Here is a 19579-nt window from a genome sequence, read left to right as displayed (position 1 = left end):
AAATGGTAGATAGATATTGAAAATTCCACCAATTTGAGTTCCAGCTTTAATAATAAAGACTAGTACCTACCTACCCAAAAAAATCAAAGTTTCAAATTTTATTGACAACTGTTTAGAAAGAAGAAAAAAATCTATACCTTATACAAAACCTCCGATAATATGGTTCAAAATATGAGTCGGTATACTTTTGTGATCCAACTACACAAAGTAAAAATATCATTTGGTGCTCCTGACATCTCCACTAATAGGTATTTTGTTCCAGAATGATATAAACGATTTTTACAGACTGAGACAATGACGAATGGAAAATCACGTCGTTTGACATTCATCCCTATGTTTTGCGTTTCAAAGTTTGAAAAAAAGTTTAAATGAAAACTCCTCCAAACACGTGATGGCGTTTAGAATGGCTTTCATGCAAATTTCCATGGCAAATGACTAGTATTTACTAAGAAAGAAATCTGCTACTTATTTCAATGCAAATTTAAATAACCATTGTAAAAGCTGTAAATAAGAAACTTGACGTTTTTTAAAAAAATTCTCAACTATCAAGTTGAGTGTTGAATATTCGAACACTCTGTGCGCCTTTCAGAATAAAATCCTCCCAGTTACTTAAACCCTTAAGAAAGCGCTCTCTAATACTTTAGCATTATTATTACCCTAGCACTATTATTATTCATATGGCAAGCCAAACACAAAAGTCAAAATTCTCCCTTCTGTCTTCTCTCCTTTTCTTTTCTCCTTCCCTAACCCCGTACTTACACTCTTCTTCCTTATCTCTTTACCACTACCATTCCTCTTTCTTCCCCTTTCCCTTGCTTATTATTTCTTCTTTTGTGTTTTCCACTTGTCTGTCGTAACTTTTGGAAAAAAAATACCTAAATAGAATTTTTCCTTTTTTTTCAACCAGATAGGGTTACTTCATATTGGAGAAGTTTATTCCTGGCTTATGGTGGTGAGATCACCCACTCCCATCCACCCTCTCACCCACCCAGCACTGTTTTTACTTCATTTAACTGAGGATGAATTATAATATTATCTCTCTGTCTCTGAGTCATAGATTATTTTATTCACTTGTTATCTCCCTCTCATGAATTATTTTAAATGGGTGTTCATTTTTCACACCAGTTACTATATAGTGTAGGTATCTATAGTTATTATAACTATGGCCTACTAAATGTGTCTATTTAGGAGCTAAACATATAGAAATATGGTTAACTATAGTTCATCCAGATCAATGTGACAGCAAAATGAGTCATCAACCCAAATGAAGGAACCAATCAGATTGCAGGAAATCCTTACATTGTTGCAATTCAGGTAAAGGTCGATTTTTGATAAACTCTCTCATCTAAAATGCAGAGGTAGCTCTAAGTTCAGAGGTTGGATTCCTGAACAGGTAAGGTGGATATCGCCTTACCTGACTTTGTTTCACTGTCGGTCTCTCTCCCTCTCTCTCTCTCTCCCTCCCTCTCTCCTAATATTATACTTGTCATTGTAGATGTCGTAAGGACATCAAGTAGACACTTTGTCTCTCTTTATTCCTCACCTTTTCTCTCTCTCTCTCTCTCTTTGTGTAAACGGGTAGAACTATAACACTGGCGGAAGTTTGATTACCTATTATCTCCTATACCTATCTACTACTACCTGTTTAAAGGCGTTTTTTGTAGAATTAGTATATTTAGCTACCTAATGTTTGCTCTACCTACCTAATACTAGGTAAATAATTACCTACGTGTAGGTAGGTACTCTTGTTAAATACCTGATAGTCCTGATACCTTTATTATTACTACCCTAAGCCAAATATGTAGAGGTACCACTCCTGAAGCAGCTTGTTTTTTACTTCCACCACTCTAAAACTATTTATATTCCATTCGTGTTGTCCTTTAAAGTCGGATGGTTCAGACCAATAAAGGTAAGAAACTTACGATAGAAATTTAACAAATAAAACAAAAAGATTAAAGGTGGATTTCACCACCAATCATTTATTGAGAGACTTCACTAATGGGAGAATTTTCAATGATTCAAAAGGAGTTTTGACCCAAACTCCTCCTTTTTGGATAACAAAAACTCATTTTTGGATGATTGAAAATTCTCCCATTAGTGAAATCTCTCATTCAATCATTGGTGAAATCCACTATAAGTGTGTGTCTTACCTGTTTGAACCCCCGGTACATGACACGAATTTCCTGCCGCGTGAACTTGGTTTGTTTCAGCAGATCCTCAAGGGCGATGGGTCGATACTTCTGCACATGTTTGCTCGACTCGATTTCGAATGCCACTACCTCTTCTACGTCGCTCTCATCGTCCGATGCCATCGCTAGGTCGCTACAGGTCACTACCACTAACTCATAGTCGACGTGTGAATGGCTCGGAGATGGATGAGGGAAAATCCGCTATGCATATGTCAGATTATGTCAGTCACTGCTTATTCTCTATTGCTTATAGACATCGTCTGAAAAGAGGAATATAACATAATAGGTAAGTTAGAGATATTATACCAGCCTATTTTACCCTGCTAAAGAAATAGCAAAGGTTGAGCGCGAAGGGCATCCACTCGTAAAATTTATAGCCAAAACCAAACGTCAGCCCAAAGCAATCACCCTAGTTAGGGCTGATGAAAAACACCGACCCCTTTTGTACACGGGAAAAGGCGAAGAAAAAGAAGAAGAGGACGTAAGTTAGAGGTTAGTTCATTCGGTCCAATTTGCCTCGGGTCTGGTCCCTCAAGGGGGCCAAAACCAGCTTTCAAAAAGGAAAACGAAATTATTCTGTGAACGGTCTTGTACGGACCTATACTCCCGGGATAAGACATGTATAGATACCTATCTACCACCTGCTTTTAATGTAATGTGAACCAATAAGATGGTATAAGCGGCAGTCAGAGTGTTAAACATCGTACTTAAATATGTAAATTTTAATTTCTATATACAGGTGGCAGTCTACCTTTATTTAATTATACCTCCCTCCCAAAACTCGAAAAGGGGATTTTAAAATCACGCAGAAAATTCAATACACGCCGTAAAACCTTAAAATTTCTCATTATAATTAGAAAGCACCTCAGCTAAAAACCTGCCTACCTACGGAGAGGGAGAAAAAATATACCTATAGGTATTCTGAAAATTCTTCCAGTATCACGTCCCTAGCGTTAGGTAGCTTTCAGATTAAAAATGTTTCTTTAGAGATAGAGGTATTTTTCTTTTCTACTTTCTTTCATTCTGCCAAAACGAAGGCCAAACATAATCCAAGATGTTTTGAAACGGACAATGAAGAGAATTTCGTCCCCTGGGATTTTTCATTTTTCTTTCCGTGTTTTCTTTTACCTATCCTGAAGGAATTTATTCCAAATCAGATGGATGAGAAGAGGGTCAAGGCGTTCAACCTCCAGGTTTAGGTACCTGGATGTGTGAATTCTAGGTAGGTACTCAAAGAGAACCAGAAAAAATTGATACCTACATTTGAAAAATATTTACCTACCCAAAACTTTAGACCTCAAAATTTGGAGGACCTCTATTATTTATTATTTGAATTTTGTGGATTGAAGGAGGAACCGAGCTCCAAGAATTCATACAAAATATTATTTGGAATTTTATAAAATTTGCAAGCATACCTACCTATCGTGAAGGAATTTATTCCAAATCAGATGGATGAGAAGAGGGTCAAGGCGTTCAACCTCCAGGTTTAGGTACCTGGATGTGTGAATTCTAGGTACCTATCATGTATGAGAGAAAAAATTGATACCTAATACCTTTGAAAAATATTTACCTACTCAAAACTTTAGACCTCAAAATTTGGAGGACCTTTATTATTTATTATTTGAATTTTGTGGATTGAAGGAGGAACCGAGCTCCAAGAATTCATACAAAATATTATTTGGAATTTTATAAAATTCTAAAAATTCAATTTTGAAAAATATGAATTAATATTTTTCAATCAACAAGTTCCTCCACTCCTTCTTTTGTTCTTGAAAAAAGGAGGGGAGGTGTGGGTACTTTACCCAGTTACAATGTCGCAAACGATTCGACCTCACTAATTAACATCGCGATTTTCAAAAACTCTATCAAATCGTACACATTACCTTGTAATTTCTCCAGCTCAATCGCCCCAGCTACGAATTTGTTCCTGTGGCAAGAAAGCGAATTTTTTTTCTACCATGCCCGCGAGGAATTTGGAAAAAAACCTGGGAAAATATTAGAATGGAGAAAAAACGCGTACAAATTTTCCCAAGTGACGCGGAGACGTGCACTCTACACCGGCAGGAAAAGCACTGGTGAAGACTTTCCCAAAGGCCCCAGCTACGTATTTGTTCCTGTGGAAAGAAAGCGAAAATTTTTTTCTACCATGCCCGCGAGGAATTTGGAAAAAAACCTGGGAAAATATTAGAATAGAGAAAAAACGCGTACAAATTTTCCCAAGTGACGCGGAGACGTGCACTCTACACCGGCAGGAAAAGCACTGGTGAAGACTTTCCCAAAACTCTCCTGGATTTGGAGGAAAAAAAAATACCTAAATAGAATTTTTCCTTTTTTTCCAACCAGATAGGGTTACTTCATATTGGAGAAGTTTATTCCTGGCTCATGGTGGTGAGATCACCCACTCCCATCCACCCACCCACTCCACCCAGCACTGTTTTTACTTCATTTAACTGAGAATGAATTAAAATTATCTCTCTGTCTCTGAGTCACAGATTATTTTATTCACTTGTTATCTCCCTCTCATGAATTATTTTAAATGGGTGTTCATTTTTCACATCAGTTACTATATAGTGTAGGTATAGTTATAACTATGGCCTACTAAATGTGTCTATTTAGGAGCTAAACAGATAGAAATATTTTGAAATATGGTTAACTATAGTTAATAGTATAGTTCATCCAGATCAATGTGACAGCAATGAGTCATCAACCCAAAATGAAGGAACCAATCAGATTGCAGGAAATCCTTACATTGTAAACTTGGTCTTTTTCAGTAGATCTCTCGTAGTTACTGTCCATAGTGTCCATCTGTTTCGAAGTGAAATCTGTATAGATTTGTCTCATCCACAGTTGTAACTCATCACTCATCATTATACTCATCAGTCCTCTCAATCACTCATCACTTCTCTTCAATCCCTAATATTTGTTACGTTGACAGGACGCTAACCCATTTTTTCTAAATGTGTCTCAATTCGCCTGTAGGATTGAGGTTCGGAATTTAACACGACAATTTATAGGTAAATTTATAGAATAACTAATTTGTCAGTCTGTTAAATCTGTTTATAAATTCGTTTGATTTGTCGTAAATTATCGAATGGGTTAAGTCAATTTTGAATTTTCGATAGAATTTGTTTGAAATGTTCGCAAAAGGATTTTTCGCTGATCAGTTTAGGCCTTCGAGAAAGGCTTAGAAAATTAGAAAACCTAAAACCTGTAATGAAATAACTAATTTGTCAGTCTGTTAAATCTGTTTATAAAATCGTTTGATTTGTCGTAAATTATCGAATGGGTTAAGTCAATTTTGAATTTTCGATAGAATTTGGTTGAAATGTTCGCAAAAGGATTTTTCGCTGATCAGTTTAGGCCTTCGAGAAAGGCTTAGAAAATTAGAAAACCTAAAACCTGTAATGATAATGTCACACTACTTGCTGTTTTACAGTAATTTGATCGTCAGTTGCATCTACCCCAGGCAGCTCTAGAAGGGTTAACACATTTCAGAGCTTGTGTTCTCAGCAAATATTGACACCTCCCCTTCCTCCTCCTCTCTCTCTCTCCCTCTCCCTCTCTCCTAATATTATACTTGTCATTGTAGATGTCGTAAGGACACCAAGTAGACACTTTGTCTCTCTTTATTCCTCACCTTTCCTCTCTCTCTCACCCTCTTCCTCCCTCCCTCTTTTTCTCCCTCTCCCTCTCTCTCTCTCTCTCTCTCTCTCTCTCTTTCTCTCCCTCTCTCTCCCTCCCTCTTTCTCTCCCTCCCTCTTTCTCTCCCTTTCTCTCTCTCTCCCTCTCTCTCTCCCCCTCCCTCTCTCTCTCTCTTTGTGTAAACGGATAGAACTATAACACTGGCGGAAGTTTGATTACCTATTATGTCCTATACCTATCTACTACTACCTGTTTAAAGGCGTTTTTTGTAGAATTAGTATATTTAGCTACCTAATGTTTGCTCTAGGTAAATAATTACCTACCTACGTGTAGGTAGGTACTCTTGTTAAATACCTGATAGTCCTGATACCTTTATTATTACTACCCTAAGCCATATATGTAGAGGTACCACTCCTGAAGCAGCTTGTTTTTTACTTCCACCACTCAAAAACTATTTATATTCCATTCGTGTTGTCCTTTAAAGTCGGATGGTTCAGACCAATAAAGGTAAGAAACTTACGATAGAAATTTAACAAATAAAACAAAAAGATTAAAGGTGGATTTCACCACCAATCATTTATTGAGAGACTTTACCAATGGGAGAATTTTCAATGATTCAAAAAGGAGTTTTGACCCAAACTCCTCCTTTTTGGATAACAAAAACTCATTTTTGGATGATTGGAAATTCTCCCATTAGTGAAATCTCTCATTAAATCAGTGGTGAAATCCACTATAAGTGTGTGTCTTACCTGTTTGAAACCCCGGTACATGACACGAATTTCCTGCCGCGTGAACTTGGTTTGTTTCAGCAGATCCTCAAGGGCGATGGGTCGATACTTCTGCACATCGACAATGAAATCAAGACACGTTTCGAATATTTCAAACAAGATGGCAAGGAGACGGATGAATACTATGGTACGAGTGGGTCCAGTGATAGATCACCGCAGGAGATATTGCAACGAACTGGGCTGCGACTGACAGGGAAGGAGAAGGAGAGACTAGAAGCTGACAGGGAGAGAGTGAAGAAGTTCCTGAATGAAAGGAAGAAGGGACCTCTGCCCAAGTCCCTTGATTGGCGGCAAAGCAAGGTGAAGGTGCTCAATCCGGTTGAGAGTCAGGGGAGGTGTGGATCTTGCTGGGCCTTCGCAACAGCTGGTGAGTTATTTAGAAATTTCATGTTTACCTTTGCTTTTATAATCAGACTAGCTGAATTCCGTCGCTTCGCTCCGGAATCCCGCTAGTTCATCCCGAGGCATGGCCAAACTTGTGGAAAAGGCATGGCCGAACTAGCTGAATTCCGTCGCTTCGCTAAGGAATCCCGCTAGTTCATCCCGAGGCATGGCCAAACTTGTGGAAAAGGCATGGCCGAACTTGTAGTTATCAAACTAAAAACGTAAACGAAACTCAAATATTAGGCGAGCGAGGAAAAGTTTTCTCTCCCGCAGTCTCTGCACTCTGTGTATTTCTTATGACAACGAAACTCAAAATATTAGGCGAGCGAGGAAAAGTTTTCTCTCCCGCAGTCTCTGCACTCTGTGTATTTATGGAGATGCGAAACTCAAATATTAGGCGAGCGAGGAAAAGTTTTCTCTCCCGCAGTCTCTGCACTCTGTGTATTTCTTATGGTTATGGTGATAGGTCTATTTTTGATAAACTCTCTCTTTTAAAATGCAGGGGTAGCTCTAAGTTCAGAGGTTGGATTCCAGAACAGGTAAGGTGGATATCGCCTTACCTGACTTTGTTTCACTGTCGGAGGAAGCACTGTGCAAAATTAACTCCCCTTTTTTAGAGATTCTCTACCATTGCACATGTGACATGTTTGGCAATAATGCCTATTTTTTTGCTGTCACATTGATCTGGACACACTATAGATATATCTACCTAATACCTAACTACCTATAGATACACTTTAGGTACTTAACTATACCTACCTCTACCTATTTAACGAGTAACCCTACTGAAGGTAAAGGTGTTTTCTGACGTTTTCCTTTATCAGCGGCGACATAGATTACACCAGTCCTTGTATGTTAAGGCGGAAATTTCTTACAAAATTGCCTGTGAGAGAATGAAGACATGTTGCTTGATCCTGAGGGGGTGTTGCACAGGTAGGTAAATGCTTGATGTTGCAGGGGAAACTTATTGTTGCTGCCATGCACGTCCAGATGCATGCACCTGGTCTGGTCTCGACCACGAACCTTTGTAACATACCCTAACCCCTACAGCCAGACTGTTGCACCTACCATGGAAGAATACCTGAAAACAGTGGAAATAAAAAATAAGTAGGTAGGTACCTATGTAGATACTTTTACACGTAGGTAGGTACCTATGTAGGTACTTACATGGCAAATAATTTACCTTATTAGGTAGGTACCTAATTAATTACAATTATAGATGTACCTACTTATGTTCACTATTCCGACTTAATTAAATAAATTCTTTCTGAATTTTATTACGTTCACTGAGAAAAGTTTTAGGATGAGCAAAACAATGATCGAAGTATCAAAGAAAAAGCAATGTGCAATCCCTTGATAGAGCTCTTTTCTGGGAAGAATGATACGTACAGCGCTATCTATTGGATTTGGTTCAAACTACGTGAACCATTTTCTTTTTCTTCAAGCTTCAAGTTCAATAAAAATGTAAACAGAGTTAGGTGCGTGAAGTTAGCACCACAACTTTTGCTGCGAATTTGTACCAAAGCCCATCATTTAGTACCCATTTTGTTCCATCAAACCATATATCTACTTAATACCTAACTACCTATAGATACACTTTAGGTACCTACTTACCTACCTACCTCTACCTATAACGAGTAACCCTACTGAAGGTAAAGGTGTTTTCTGACGTTTTCCTTTATCAGCGGCGACATAGATCACACCAGTCCTTGTATGTTAAGGCGGAAATTTCTTACAAAATTGTCTGTGAGAGAATGGAGACATGTTGCTTGATCCTGAGGGGGTGTTGCACAGGTAGGTAAATGCTTGATGTTTCAGGGGAAACTTGTTGTTGCTGACATGCACGTCCAGATGCATGCACCTGGTCTGGTCTCGACCACGAACCTTTGTAACATACCCTACCCCTACAGCCAGACTGTTGCACCTACCATGGAAGAATACCTGAAAACAGTGGAAATAAAAAACTTTTACACGTTAGGTAGGTACCTATGTAGGTACTTACATGGCAAATAATTTACCTTATTAGGTACCTAATTAATTACAATTATAGATGTACTTATGTTCACTATTCCGACTTAATTAAATAAATTCTTTCTGAATTTTATTAGGTACGTTCACTGAGAAAAGTTTTAGGATGAGCAAAATAATGATCGAAGTATCAAAGAAAAAGCAATGTGCAATCCCTTGACAGAGCTCTTTTCTGGGAAGAATGATACGTACAGCGCTATCTATTGGATTTAGTTCAAACTACGTGAACCATTTTCTTTTTCTTCAAGTTCAATAAAAATGTAAACAGAGTTCTTGCATTTTTTATTTTCACTGAAAAACTGTGATAAGAGTTGACAACGTTGATTTTCCTTGAAGAACAGTAGGATTTCACTGTTCTTCACTGTTATATTTGCTCGAATTATAGCCTTTGTTCATTGTAAACCCAAATTTTCCAAAGTTGTCATTACTCCCAGGACCTGTAATGGCAAACAAGATAACTCAGCAAGAGCAGAGTTCTTGCATTTTTTATTTTCACTGAAAAACTGTGATAAGAGTTGATAACGTTGATTTTCCTTGAAGAATTGTAGGATTTCACTGTTCTTCACTGTTATATTAATTTGCTCGAATTACAGCCTTTGTTCATTGTAAACCCAAATTTTCCAAAGTTGTCATTACTCCCAGGACCTGTAATGGCAAACAAGATAACTCAGCAAGAGCAAGACGAGTTAGATTGGCTAACTCTGCAGAAGAAATTGCAAGTTGGTGGTTATGAACAATTTACACAGGAAACAGGAACTGAAAAGTTAATAAGAAAGTTCAAAGAAAACCCACTTGTACCCATTGGTAAGTTCTGAGACAGATCTCTAATTTTAAACTTTGCTCAACTTGGTTGGCAAAAATGGTGCAATGTTCATTTCTAGTTCAATGCTGAGAGTGAAAAGTTTTCCAAAAGATACTTTGAATCTGGCCCATGTTCCATAATAATAATAAAAAAAAAAAAACATTGCACTTTGAACTTTTATGATGCAACATTAGAGTAGTGGAAAAACCTTTGAAAAAATTGCATAACCACTTTAATTTAAATTTCTGTTTTGTGACATTTTCTTGTGTTATGTGAAGTTCAAATGATATAGCTACTTACCTCTGATAGATTTATCACCAGACACCTAGGCTGTGTCCTTTGATATTCATAGACTGGTAATGTTCTTCTTGGATTCCTACTTTATAATGACCATTTCATTTATCACTTTCAGGATGTGTGGCAACAAGTGCAGCTTTGGGTGTAGGTCTCTATTCTATGAAGCTTGGAGATAGAAGGTTATCACAAATGATGATGAGGACAAGAGTGGTAGCCCAAGGATTCACAGTTTTAGCTTTAACCGGTGGTCTTATCTATACGGCTTACCAAACCTAACTTTCCCTAACTCAAGTTGGATTTTATTTTTAATCCCTTAGCTTCAGTTGATCAGTTCAGAAAGAAAATGGGGTATCAACCATTTCCCAAATTTTAGAGGAGAAAAAAATATGTTCTTATTTTTTGTGACTTTCCCTTCAGAAAATTTGTGGTGTTTGACAGTTTGCTTTTGAAATTTTTTTAATAGTGGATGATTTTATTGAAATTTTTAATGCTTAATGCAATAGTTGATAGATTGAAGATTCTGTAACTTTGTGAAGGTCCATCTTGACTAGGTAGATTGAAATGACAAACATATACTTCTTCACTATTTGTGTAATAATGTGTAATAGTGAAGAAGTATATGTTTGTCATTTCAACCTACCTAGTTAATGCAATAGACCATGACGACATTAAAGCTATAATCCAATTTCAATGTTTTGTTTTGAATGAAAATAGGGTAGGTCAATTCTAATGTAAATATTTTAATATATGGTTCCAATATTGAATTGTAATAGTGAAGAAGTATATGTTTGTCATTTCAACCTACCTAGTTAATGCAATAGACCATGACATTAAAGCTATGATCCAATTTCAATGTTTTGTTTTGAATGAAAATAGGGTAGGTCAATTCTAATGTAAATATTTTAATATATGGTTCCAATATTGAATTGTTGCCTTCAAATGCCTATATCTTTTGTTTTTGTTTGTTAGGTATGTAGGTATAAGTAACAACCTGAAGGTTTTTAAGCTCGTAAAATTATGGTTAGTTTTTCAAATTTTCACATTCCCAGTTGGTTCCCTCCTAGTGGGCTTCAGATACGGTTATGCCTTCCATTAGTCTTGTTGGCTCCATATCCGTGGGTAGATAGGTATTAAATTGCTCCCTGTTGGCTCTGCCTTTCCTCTTTAAAAAAAAAAAAAAAAAAAAAAAAAGAAACCAAGGCCACACATGATTTATGAAAGCTTCTGCAACAAAATGAGGGAGCAAAAAAATAAACAACAAAAATATCGATAACTTCGGTGAATCGTTATCTGCAACAAAATGAGGGAGTAAAAAAATAAACAACAAAAATATCGATAACTTCGGTGAATCGTTATCAATATTCGATTCTCGATTGCGACCGCGCAAGCCGCATTTACACGATCAACTTAACGGAAATCAAAAGTAATTTAAATTTTCATTTAAAACAAATTGTAGGTACTCAATAGGTAAGTACGTAATTTAATATTGAAAAATCACTTACCTTCTTTTACTTTCACAGAAGTAAGTACTTACCTTTACCTATCAGATAAAAAAAAAAAATCCCAAACCATCGAACATCACCTATCGATAACTGAACACAACTATCGATATCTATATATCGAATCGATTTTTGTTCTTTTGTTGATGTTGAAAAAAAAAAGTTGAAATTTGAAGAAAGTGAAAAGTCTGCCTTTTGAAAAACTGAAGTCTGAACTTTTGTGAAAGCTTGAAAGTAAGCCGAACTTTAGGGTGTATCTTGGAATTTATGTGTGCTTCGTATGTGTGATTGTGTGCTTCCTTCTAAAAATTGATTAGTGCCGATCAAACCAACTTGAATGATTCCTCAGCCTGAAGTGCAAGGTGTCCCAAAATGAGCTCCAAGATCAAGTTGCTGATGATAGCTAGCTCAGGTATCATAGCCAGTGTGTGCACCTATGCAACTTATCAATATTGGAAGAAGAGACGTCAGTCCACACCTGAAGATGAAGGATTCGAGGAGGTGTCAAAGGTAAAAACAAGTTGAAATAGATGACAGATTGTAGGCACCGATTATCAAGGCTGTTGAAGTGCTATGTAGTAGTTAGTAAGTGACATACTTGATAAGCTAAAGAGACGTCAGTCCACACCTGAAGATGAAGGATTCGAGGAGGTGTCAAAGGTAAAAACAGGTTGAAATAGATGACAGATTGTAGGCACCGATTATCAAGGCTGTTGAAGTGCTATGTAGTAGTTAGTAAGTGACATACTTGATAAGCTCACTCTACCCAATGGCAATCTTACAAGTTTGGCTTAATTTATTCAACTTCAGTTGGAATTCTGTACCCTACCTATTTTTGCACTCTCTCCATAGTTACTTTTAGTGCAAGAGCTGTCAAGATTTCAAGCTTTTGCCCAAAAGTATATCAAGAGCTATCATCTGGGACATGCCCAATAAGTTCTTAGTGGTTTAAAAGGGCTGTCTCACTTACCAAAATTACTTATCCTCTGAACCTATAGTGCTGTGCACATTTTAACCCTCTGTCCATTGATAGTTTGCCAAAGAGTGTGATGCTAAATAAAACAATCAATTTTGTTTACCATTAAATTTTGAATTCCTTTATAATTTCAATGTGCTTATCTGACATCATTTTGTTTTTGCAGGTGGATGATATTTTCCAGAGGAAGATTCTGATTTTGGGGTTGGACAATTCAGGCAAGAGTACATTAATCAAACAAATTTCCTCAGGAAATACCAGCCTATCTCATAACTTGAAACCTACCGAGGGTTTCAACATTACCATCCTGCAGAAAGGAGAATATACCCTGAACATTTTTGAGCTGGGAGGCCAAGAAAATGTGCGGAGATTTTGGAATACCTACTTTGAAGACACAGATTTGCTAGTGTTTGTTGTGGATTCGGCTGACCCATCCAAACTTCCAGTGGCTGCCATGGAGTTAAAGAATCTACTTGGAGACCAGAGGCTTTCCACTGTACCAATCCTTGTCATTGCTAACAAACAGGTAAAGAAAAGAACATGCCAGATTAGGCAGGGTTTTGTAAAGGAAAGGTTTATTAAATTAAAAATAAATAATCATCAATTGATCTGTTGACACATCCATAAAACTTTGGTCCTTTAACTCAAACTGTTTAAAAGCTAAGTTCATCTGTCTCTTGAGGTTAATAGGTATCATTGCTTTAATGTCTCTATTTTTTGCTTGATATTCAAGATAACTTTTCTAATCAACATCTATTAAATTTTGTGATTCTATTACTTTGTTTCTCTAACCCACACAGGATGTGCCAGGAGCATTATCTGCAGAAGAAGTAGGAGTGGCCTTGGATCTAAGCAGCATATCATCTCGGCAGCATCGTATCAAACTGATTGCTACCCAGGCTCCCTCCAACTTGCATCACTTGCATGTGTCTGTTGTGGAAGCAGAACAAGCAATGTATGCATTGAGTCAGGTGTGAAGTGTATGTTTATCTGTTGAAGTGTTATGCAACCTATGCTGTGACCTGGCTCAGAAGGAATTTCAATTGTTACCCAAGTATGTCTTGAAGCACAAATGAGAAAACACATCCTTATGCTTAGTGTGTGTTTCTCCTCATTGATAATGCTTACTGTACAGTGGTACAAGTATCTTCAAAATCAAAGATGTGCATTGGGAAAGATAGTTTCAGTGATTGACTGTTTCCTAAATATTGTAAATGTCTTTAGTTTGAAAAAAAAAGATAGATTATTATTATTATTTCAATTATGCCAACTGGGTTATGGAACCCCATTATGTTCTGCTAGGGACATATTTCAGGGTGTACCTATTTAGCCTCAGAATTTTCTAAAGCTGGTTGAAATCCTAGCAAAAAAGATGGGCTGTCATAAAGATAGATATATAGCTTTACCTCTATTAAATTTGAATCATATCAACATAATATGTAGAATGTATGTAGATGTTAAAAGCTTAAATGATTTAACCTTTTTGAACTCAAGGTTTTGTTAAGTTTTTTTTTTTTTTTTTAAGAAGAATATAAAAATGTGCTAACTTGTACTTGAGACCAAAGTTATGCTTTAAGAATGTCTTTCTTTGTTTATAAATATGGCTATAAATCTAAACCAAGGAAAACTAAATCAAAGTAATACAATCAGCAAATACTTAACCTAGTACTTGTATCTTCCTAGTGCTAGATAGATGTAAAATACTGGAGTTTATTTTTGTTACTTTTCATTGCTTTTGTTATAATAATTATTACGTTTATATTATGTATTGTATGTGTTAATTTTTAATTGTTATCATTTAAACCCCAAAATTTGGCATTGCATACATCACCCTTTTCTCTCTTACTTTGTAGGTGGATCTATTTCATTTCCCTTAAATGAATAACATAACATATGAAGCAAATTGGTTCCACATTTTTTCTTATTATATTTTCATGTTTTTTGCCTCATACAAAATGTCTTTGATCAAGATAATATAAAATCTAGATTGATAAAAAAAAAAAAAAAAAAAAAAAAATGTCTGTGTTTATAATCAAAACAAAACATGATTAATAAATATGTGTGTTGACGACTTGGTTAATCCTAAACCAGAACTCCATATATTATGTGATATAGGTATACTTGTTATAAAACCTTAATAAGAGGTACCTAATAAATAATATTAGGATATTACAATGGAGGCAAATAAGGGCAGGGAAAGCCCAACTTTTGTTCACGTCATTTTTCTCTTCGGTTGGCTTGTAAGTTCTTCCAATAAATGGTTTTCACTTTTCAAGTCTAAATAAGCTGTATTCAAAATTAACTCTCAACTCCACTGTTCTGTAGTTTTCTGCTGTTGTTTATGAATACAAACCATGAGGTACCTATCACATTGTTAAGAAATACGGTGTCAACTTATTGAAAGAACTTTCAATTTTTTTATCTGTGCATTTTTGTAATTTACCAATATTGTAATTTAATATTTTTATTCCATACTGTGATTTCCAACAAAAGAATTCAGATTGCTGAAGAAACGTCTCCCTGATTTGACAATCCCCTGAAGATTACACGTATCCAACCAAAAGAAGAATGGTATTTTTGACAAATACCATAGCATAAACATATCCTGCAAATGATTGAAATACATAGATTTCAGTATTCCTTAGCTAAAAATTTAGCCCATAAAAGGATGGAGATAGTTGATCTGAATTGTTTTCTTGGAAATTCATTTTCTTTTTGTTAAAATTTTAATTTTTCAAATAAATTTTAACCATTATTTAAAAAAAATCTCCTTTTTTCGCGGAACATTAGATCTTGTTTGAAGGATGGTTAAAAATTCGAATATATTTCAAAATTGTATTTTAACAATCTCCTTTTTTCGCGGAACATTAGATCTTGTTTGAAGGATGGTTAAAAATTCGAATATATTTCAAAATTGTATTTTAACAACCTCGGAACCCCTGTATCTACAATAGGCACTGCACAAAACTTGGGTACTAAAGTCATATCACTACTTACCTATTACCTAGTAGCCTACTATCAAGTATTTTAATAATAATAATAATTATCTACCTTTTTCACATGTTTGTAAACAAAAAGATTTGTAGGTAATGTTTTAAAAATCGTTTGTAAACATCGTATGTGGAAACTCGAGAAGTTTGCAAGAATATAAATTCTTCAAAAATGAAAAAAGAATAACTTCCTAAGTAAAAGTTTCAACAAAAAATACAAAATACGACGGAACTTGAATATTCATATTAATTATGTTACTTTCAAATACTTTTGTCGTCACCAAATAAAACTTTTGAGAGTAAATGATGACTGCAAATAATTAGCATGGAGTTCAATTAGTAGCTCCGAACATATAAACAATAGATCCCTATGAATCATCACTCTGGACGTACAAGTAACACATTCCATCACAATGTATAAATTGTATAGTTATGTATGTATAATTGTATAATATGATTTCATGCCATTCGCTATAACTTTACGCATTACTAATCGTGTAGTAAAAGAATCATATGGATCTAATTCGTGCAGTCATTCCGAGCCACTTGTTGCTGCTGCTAGGACTTCTCCTAATGATAGTTATCGTACATTTTTTTACTTCGAATGTTTCTTTTGTGAAAGAGTAAGCTTGTTTTGAAACCACTTGGCACATTCCTCGCCTCTCGTGTCATTTTCTGCAGATTTTTTTTTTTTTTCATTTGATAATATTGAACGTCCCGTCGATATCAATAATCATTTCAATAGGTGATAATTCATAATTGATTTCTTTGTGTACTTTCTCGCGATTCCGTTTGTTTGTCGATCTATCCCGCCGATCAGAATTTTCATTCATTTGATTTAATTTTACCGAATAAAATAAAATAAAATAAACCTTCAGATACCTATTGAATTTATTTAAAGTGAAATAAAATTAGACACCTAACAATTTTAAATTTGGAGGAAATGTTGAATCTCGCACTTAATTAACCGCGCGTGAATATTACAATTTTATAGTCATAATCCACCCCACCTGTCCAATTCAACTACTTTTAATTTTGGTAAATTTTAAACGATATTATCAAGTGAGTCTTGTCAAATTCTGATAAATAATTTATTCTAATTAGCTATCTACATTTAGTATATTATTCCTCGTTTTGTACGTACACTATAACGAAATAAAAGACCACTAACGAAATAAAAGACCAAAAGGGTCTTCATTATAGGCATTTACTTTCAAGAAGTAAGAGTGTTGATGAAGTGTGTTTTAGCTGCTCAAAAAATTTTTCCAACACCTCCACGATTTGATCCATCAGCGTCTAAAGAGCAAAAAATGCCTCAGCTGTCTCACAAAGAAATTCTTATCCCTAATATTGAGGTAAGCCTTCTTATTAAATAAGCGTGATGGTAATATTCTAGCTGGGTGACAGTTTCTTCTTTCTCTCTTGATATTTAGTGATAATTAAGTCTTTTAGTTAGAATTATGTAGGTGCATAGTTACATAACTAATATGTCATCCTTGCTCTGATATAGGTAATCCTGTAGATTGTGTTAACGGGTATTCCCCATTGGGGAAATATGGCTATTGAGTCTCCACATTAATCATCCGACGCCATCATTTCATCTCATACACTTTCTAAAGATGGTTGTTTGCAGTGTCCTAGCTGTTTTAATTATCCTATCTAGACGTTTGAATTTTTTGGATTATCCTAGCTGTATTATCCAGGAAGTTTGCAATAAGAACTCTATCTGTAGTCAGTATCTATACCTGTTTTTTCCTTAAAACTTCCCTAAAAAAAACATTATATTGTAAGGCTAGCAATTACCCAACCATCGATGTTGTTGGGATTGTGAAAGCCTTTGTATCTTTTTCTTCCACAGATAATATTCATAGTGCCGCTTTGACCTCGAGTCTATCATGGGCTTCACCGATCACGAGTCCGGGATTAACACCTCCTATGTGTTCGGCATTGATGACAAGGATGGCTGGGGACCTCGCTATTTCTTCACCTTCTACACCGAGTTTGGGAATCGTGAGTTTGAAATGTCCGCGGAAATCTGCCTCCTCAGCATCATTTTCATTCTGTCCATGGGAGCTAACTTGTTTGTCCTTATCACCGTTATGTGGTATCCTGCGCTGCAAACCGTCACCAACTATTTCCTGCTCAACCTGACGGCAGCGGACATTTTGTTTTGTCTGAGTATTCCTGGCATTATGTATGCCCGCGTATCACCGCAGTGGCCCCTGGGGGATGTACTCTGCAAGATCATGCCTTACTCTCAGGTAAGATATTGCCTTACTTTTGTATTGTGAAAGATACTCGTATTGCTTTACTTTAATTTAAATCTATTTTGAAAATATTGCTTTACAGATGTGTTCAGAGCTGTGATAATCTCTAGGTACTTGATTACAGAATAATAAATTAATAATAGGAAATACATAGGTAGGTAGCTTACTAGTTGTTGTTTAAGGTAATCAAACCTAAACATTGTTTGAGGGGTTCTAGGAAAGCCAACTTCTTTCTGTGAGTTAGCTTAGCTTGCTCTTTTAACATGGATCTTACTTAATGAGTATATCATGTTCAAGATAAGGGCTAATCATACTACTTGGTCCAATATTTGCTTTGTTTTCGTCCTTGGGCAGATTTTCCCTACTTACGTACATACTGAAATACATGTTTTTTTTTTCTCTCTCTTGAAAAGTGACTGTTGGAAATGACTCATCTTCATGATATCAGAACCTACCTGATGCCAAGTGGTCGCGAACGTTTAGATTAGTGGAAAATTTTGTAAGTGTTTCTGATATAAGACGAGATTTTGTAGGTGCAGTACCTACGGTAACCACAATGAGTAAACAATCTACTGTATGACATCAGTAAAGCAGAAGCTGGTTGCATTGGACCTACCTAGATGACATCTTGAGCTAGAGGAGATGGGATGCTTTAGAACTTTATACTTTGTTTTATTTCCATCTAAGGAAAATTTAATAATTCAGTTTTCAATTTCAGAAAAATAGACGTAATTTGTAATCAATTAATAATATTTAGTTCGCGGATCCAGGTTAGCGAATTAAGGCCTGTTGTTGTCCGCTCCTTAGGTACCTGAAGCACTGTTTTCAGGTTCAGAAAAATAGACGAAATTTGTAAACAATAATAGTCCGTGAATTCAGGCTTATTGTCCTCTCGTTACCTAATTTCACACCTAAATTGTCACGGCCATCGGCCAGGTTGGATTTTGTTATGACAGGAATGTCATGTCGTCAGAACATGGTCTTGATTTGAGAGAACTAATTAGCAATTAGAGTATTCCATTCAAGTTTCATTGATTTTTCCTCTTTGTTAGACCTTTTTGGCGCAACAACAATATCCATCTTCGGGAATTCGGGGTTTTACTATTTGCATATCTACTTCAAGTTTTTTCCCTTCCTTCGTTTTTCTCTCTCCCCTTTGATGTCGGCTTGTAAGTCGACTATATATATATATCCAGTTCTTTCTGTACAGTGTGGACTTCTTGGAGCGTAAACTAAAATCCTCAGAGAAGTGAACTCTTTCGAGCTTTTTGAAAACTTTGGTCTTGAATAACGGGTGAACCGTACATTTGTCGATCCTCGGACCTGGACACTTTTAATCTAAAAAAATAATCGAAACTGCCTGCAAAATTTGAGTGACTTTCTGGAAAACTCAGCTCCTGAGGAGCGTGATCTTTGGGCCTTTTTAAGTGTCACATTCCTTCACAATTGACTCTTTAGGAAGTACAATTACAGTCTAGGGACTCTAGGGAGAAATAGAGTGGACGTGTTAATTATTATATCTATTCAGATACCTAGAGCGGTGTAGGGTACTCAGAACATCTTAATTAATATGGTCGCTTTATGATGTCTCAATGACTAAATGCCGGCGTAATGAAGTGTGCTGAGTGATCTCTCGCCTCTGAAATTAGGTACCTACATGTACAGGACTATTTTGAATGACTTGCTTTAAGACGATTTAAGCCGTTGTACATCCTCA

The 19579-nt window shown here is 36.0% G+C and overlaps 4 protein-coding genes and 1 long non-coding RNA gene across 7 annotated transcripts; 4 read left to right on the top strand and 1 right to left on the bottom strand.

Annotated features, from left to right (window-relative positions):
• Window positions 1-2318: 2318 nt before the first annotated feature.
• LOC113466105 lies at window positions 2319-4245 on the bottom strand. The gene is made up of 2 exons (XR_003390610.1): window positions 4073-4245; window positions 2319-2449 (listed from the first exon to the last, which is right to left on the bottom strand). It is a non-coding gene; the product is annotated as an uncharacterized LOC113466105 (long non-coding RNA).
• Window positions 4246-4571: 326 nt separating this feature from the next.
• On the top strand, window positions 4572-7037 carry LOC113466102 (ananain-like). The gene is made up of 3 exons (XM_026821219.1): window positions 4572-4577; window positions 6641-6986; window positions 7033-7037. The coding sequence occupies exons 1-3, from the start codon at window positions 4572-4574 to the stop codon at window positions 7035-7037; spliced, it is 357 nt and encodes a 118-aa protein (XP_026677020.1).
• Window positions 7038-9294: 2257 nt separating this feature from the next.
• On the top strand, window positions 9295-11076 carry LOC103506066 (HIG1 domain family member 2A, mitochondrial). Of its 3 annotated transcripts, none has more exons than XM_026821224.1 (3): window positions 9295-9485; window positions 9694-9835; window positions 10246-11076. In XM_026821224.1, exons 1-3 carry the CDS (start codon window positions 9474-9476, stop codon window positions 10404-10406), a joined length of 315 nt encoding a protein of 104 aa, XP_026677025.1. In that variant the 5' UTR covers window positions 9295-9473; the 3' UTR covers window positions 10407-11076. The 3 variants fall into 3 exon arrangements, with proteins under 3 accessions (XP_026677025.1, XP_017298185.1, XP_008468670.1); XM_017442696.2 differs by having other exon boundaries at window positions 9309-9434; window positions 9643-9835; XM_008470448.2 differs by lacking the exon at window positions 9295-9485 and having other exon boundaries at window positions 9505-9835.
• A 690-nt stretch (window positions 11077-11766) lies between these two features.
• Window positions 11767-15093, top strand: LOC103506065 (ADP-ribosylation factor-like protein 3). Its single transcript, XM_008470447.3, has 3 exons — window positions 11767-12139; window positions 12772-13131; window positions 13406-15093. The coding sequence occupies exons 1-3, from the start codon at window positions 12002-12004 to the stop codon at window positions 13580-13582; spliced, it is 675 nt and encodes a 224-aa protein (XP_008468669.1). The 5' UTR covers window positions 11767-12001; the 3' UTR covers window positions 13583-15093.
• A 393-nt stretch (window positions 15094-15486) lies between these two features.
• Window positions 15487-17901, top strand: LOC103506076 (C-C chemokine receptor type 1-like). Its single transcript, XM_026821223.1, has 3 exons — window positions 15487-16218; window positions 16700-16950; window positions 17454-17901. Exon 3 carries the CDS (start codon window positions 17491-17493, stop codon window positions 17884-17886), a length of 396 nt encoding a protein of 131 aa, XP_026677024.1. The 5' UTR covers window positions 15487-16218; window positions 16700-16950; window positions 17454-17490; the 3' UTR covers window positions 17887-17901.
• Window positions 17902-19579: the final 1678 nt, after the last annotated feature.

Source organism: Diaphorina citri, unplaced genomic scaffold, assembly GCF_000475195.1.
Source record: "Diaphorina citri unplaced genomic scaffold, Diaci psyllid genome assembly version 1.1 scaffold212, whole genome shotgun sequence".
Taxonomy (NCBI): Eukaryota; Metazoa; Arthropoda; class Insecta; order Hemiptera; family Psyllidae; genus Diaphorina; species Diaphorina citri.
Note: the sequence above shows the minus strand (reverse complement) of the source record. Positions and strands in the feature narration are given on the sequence as shown.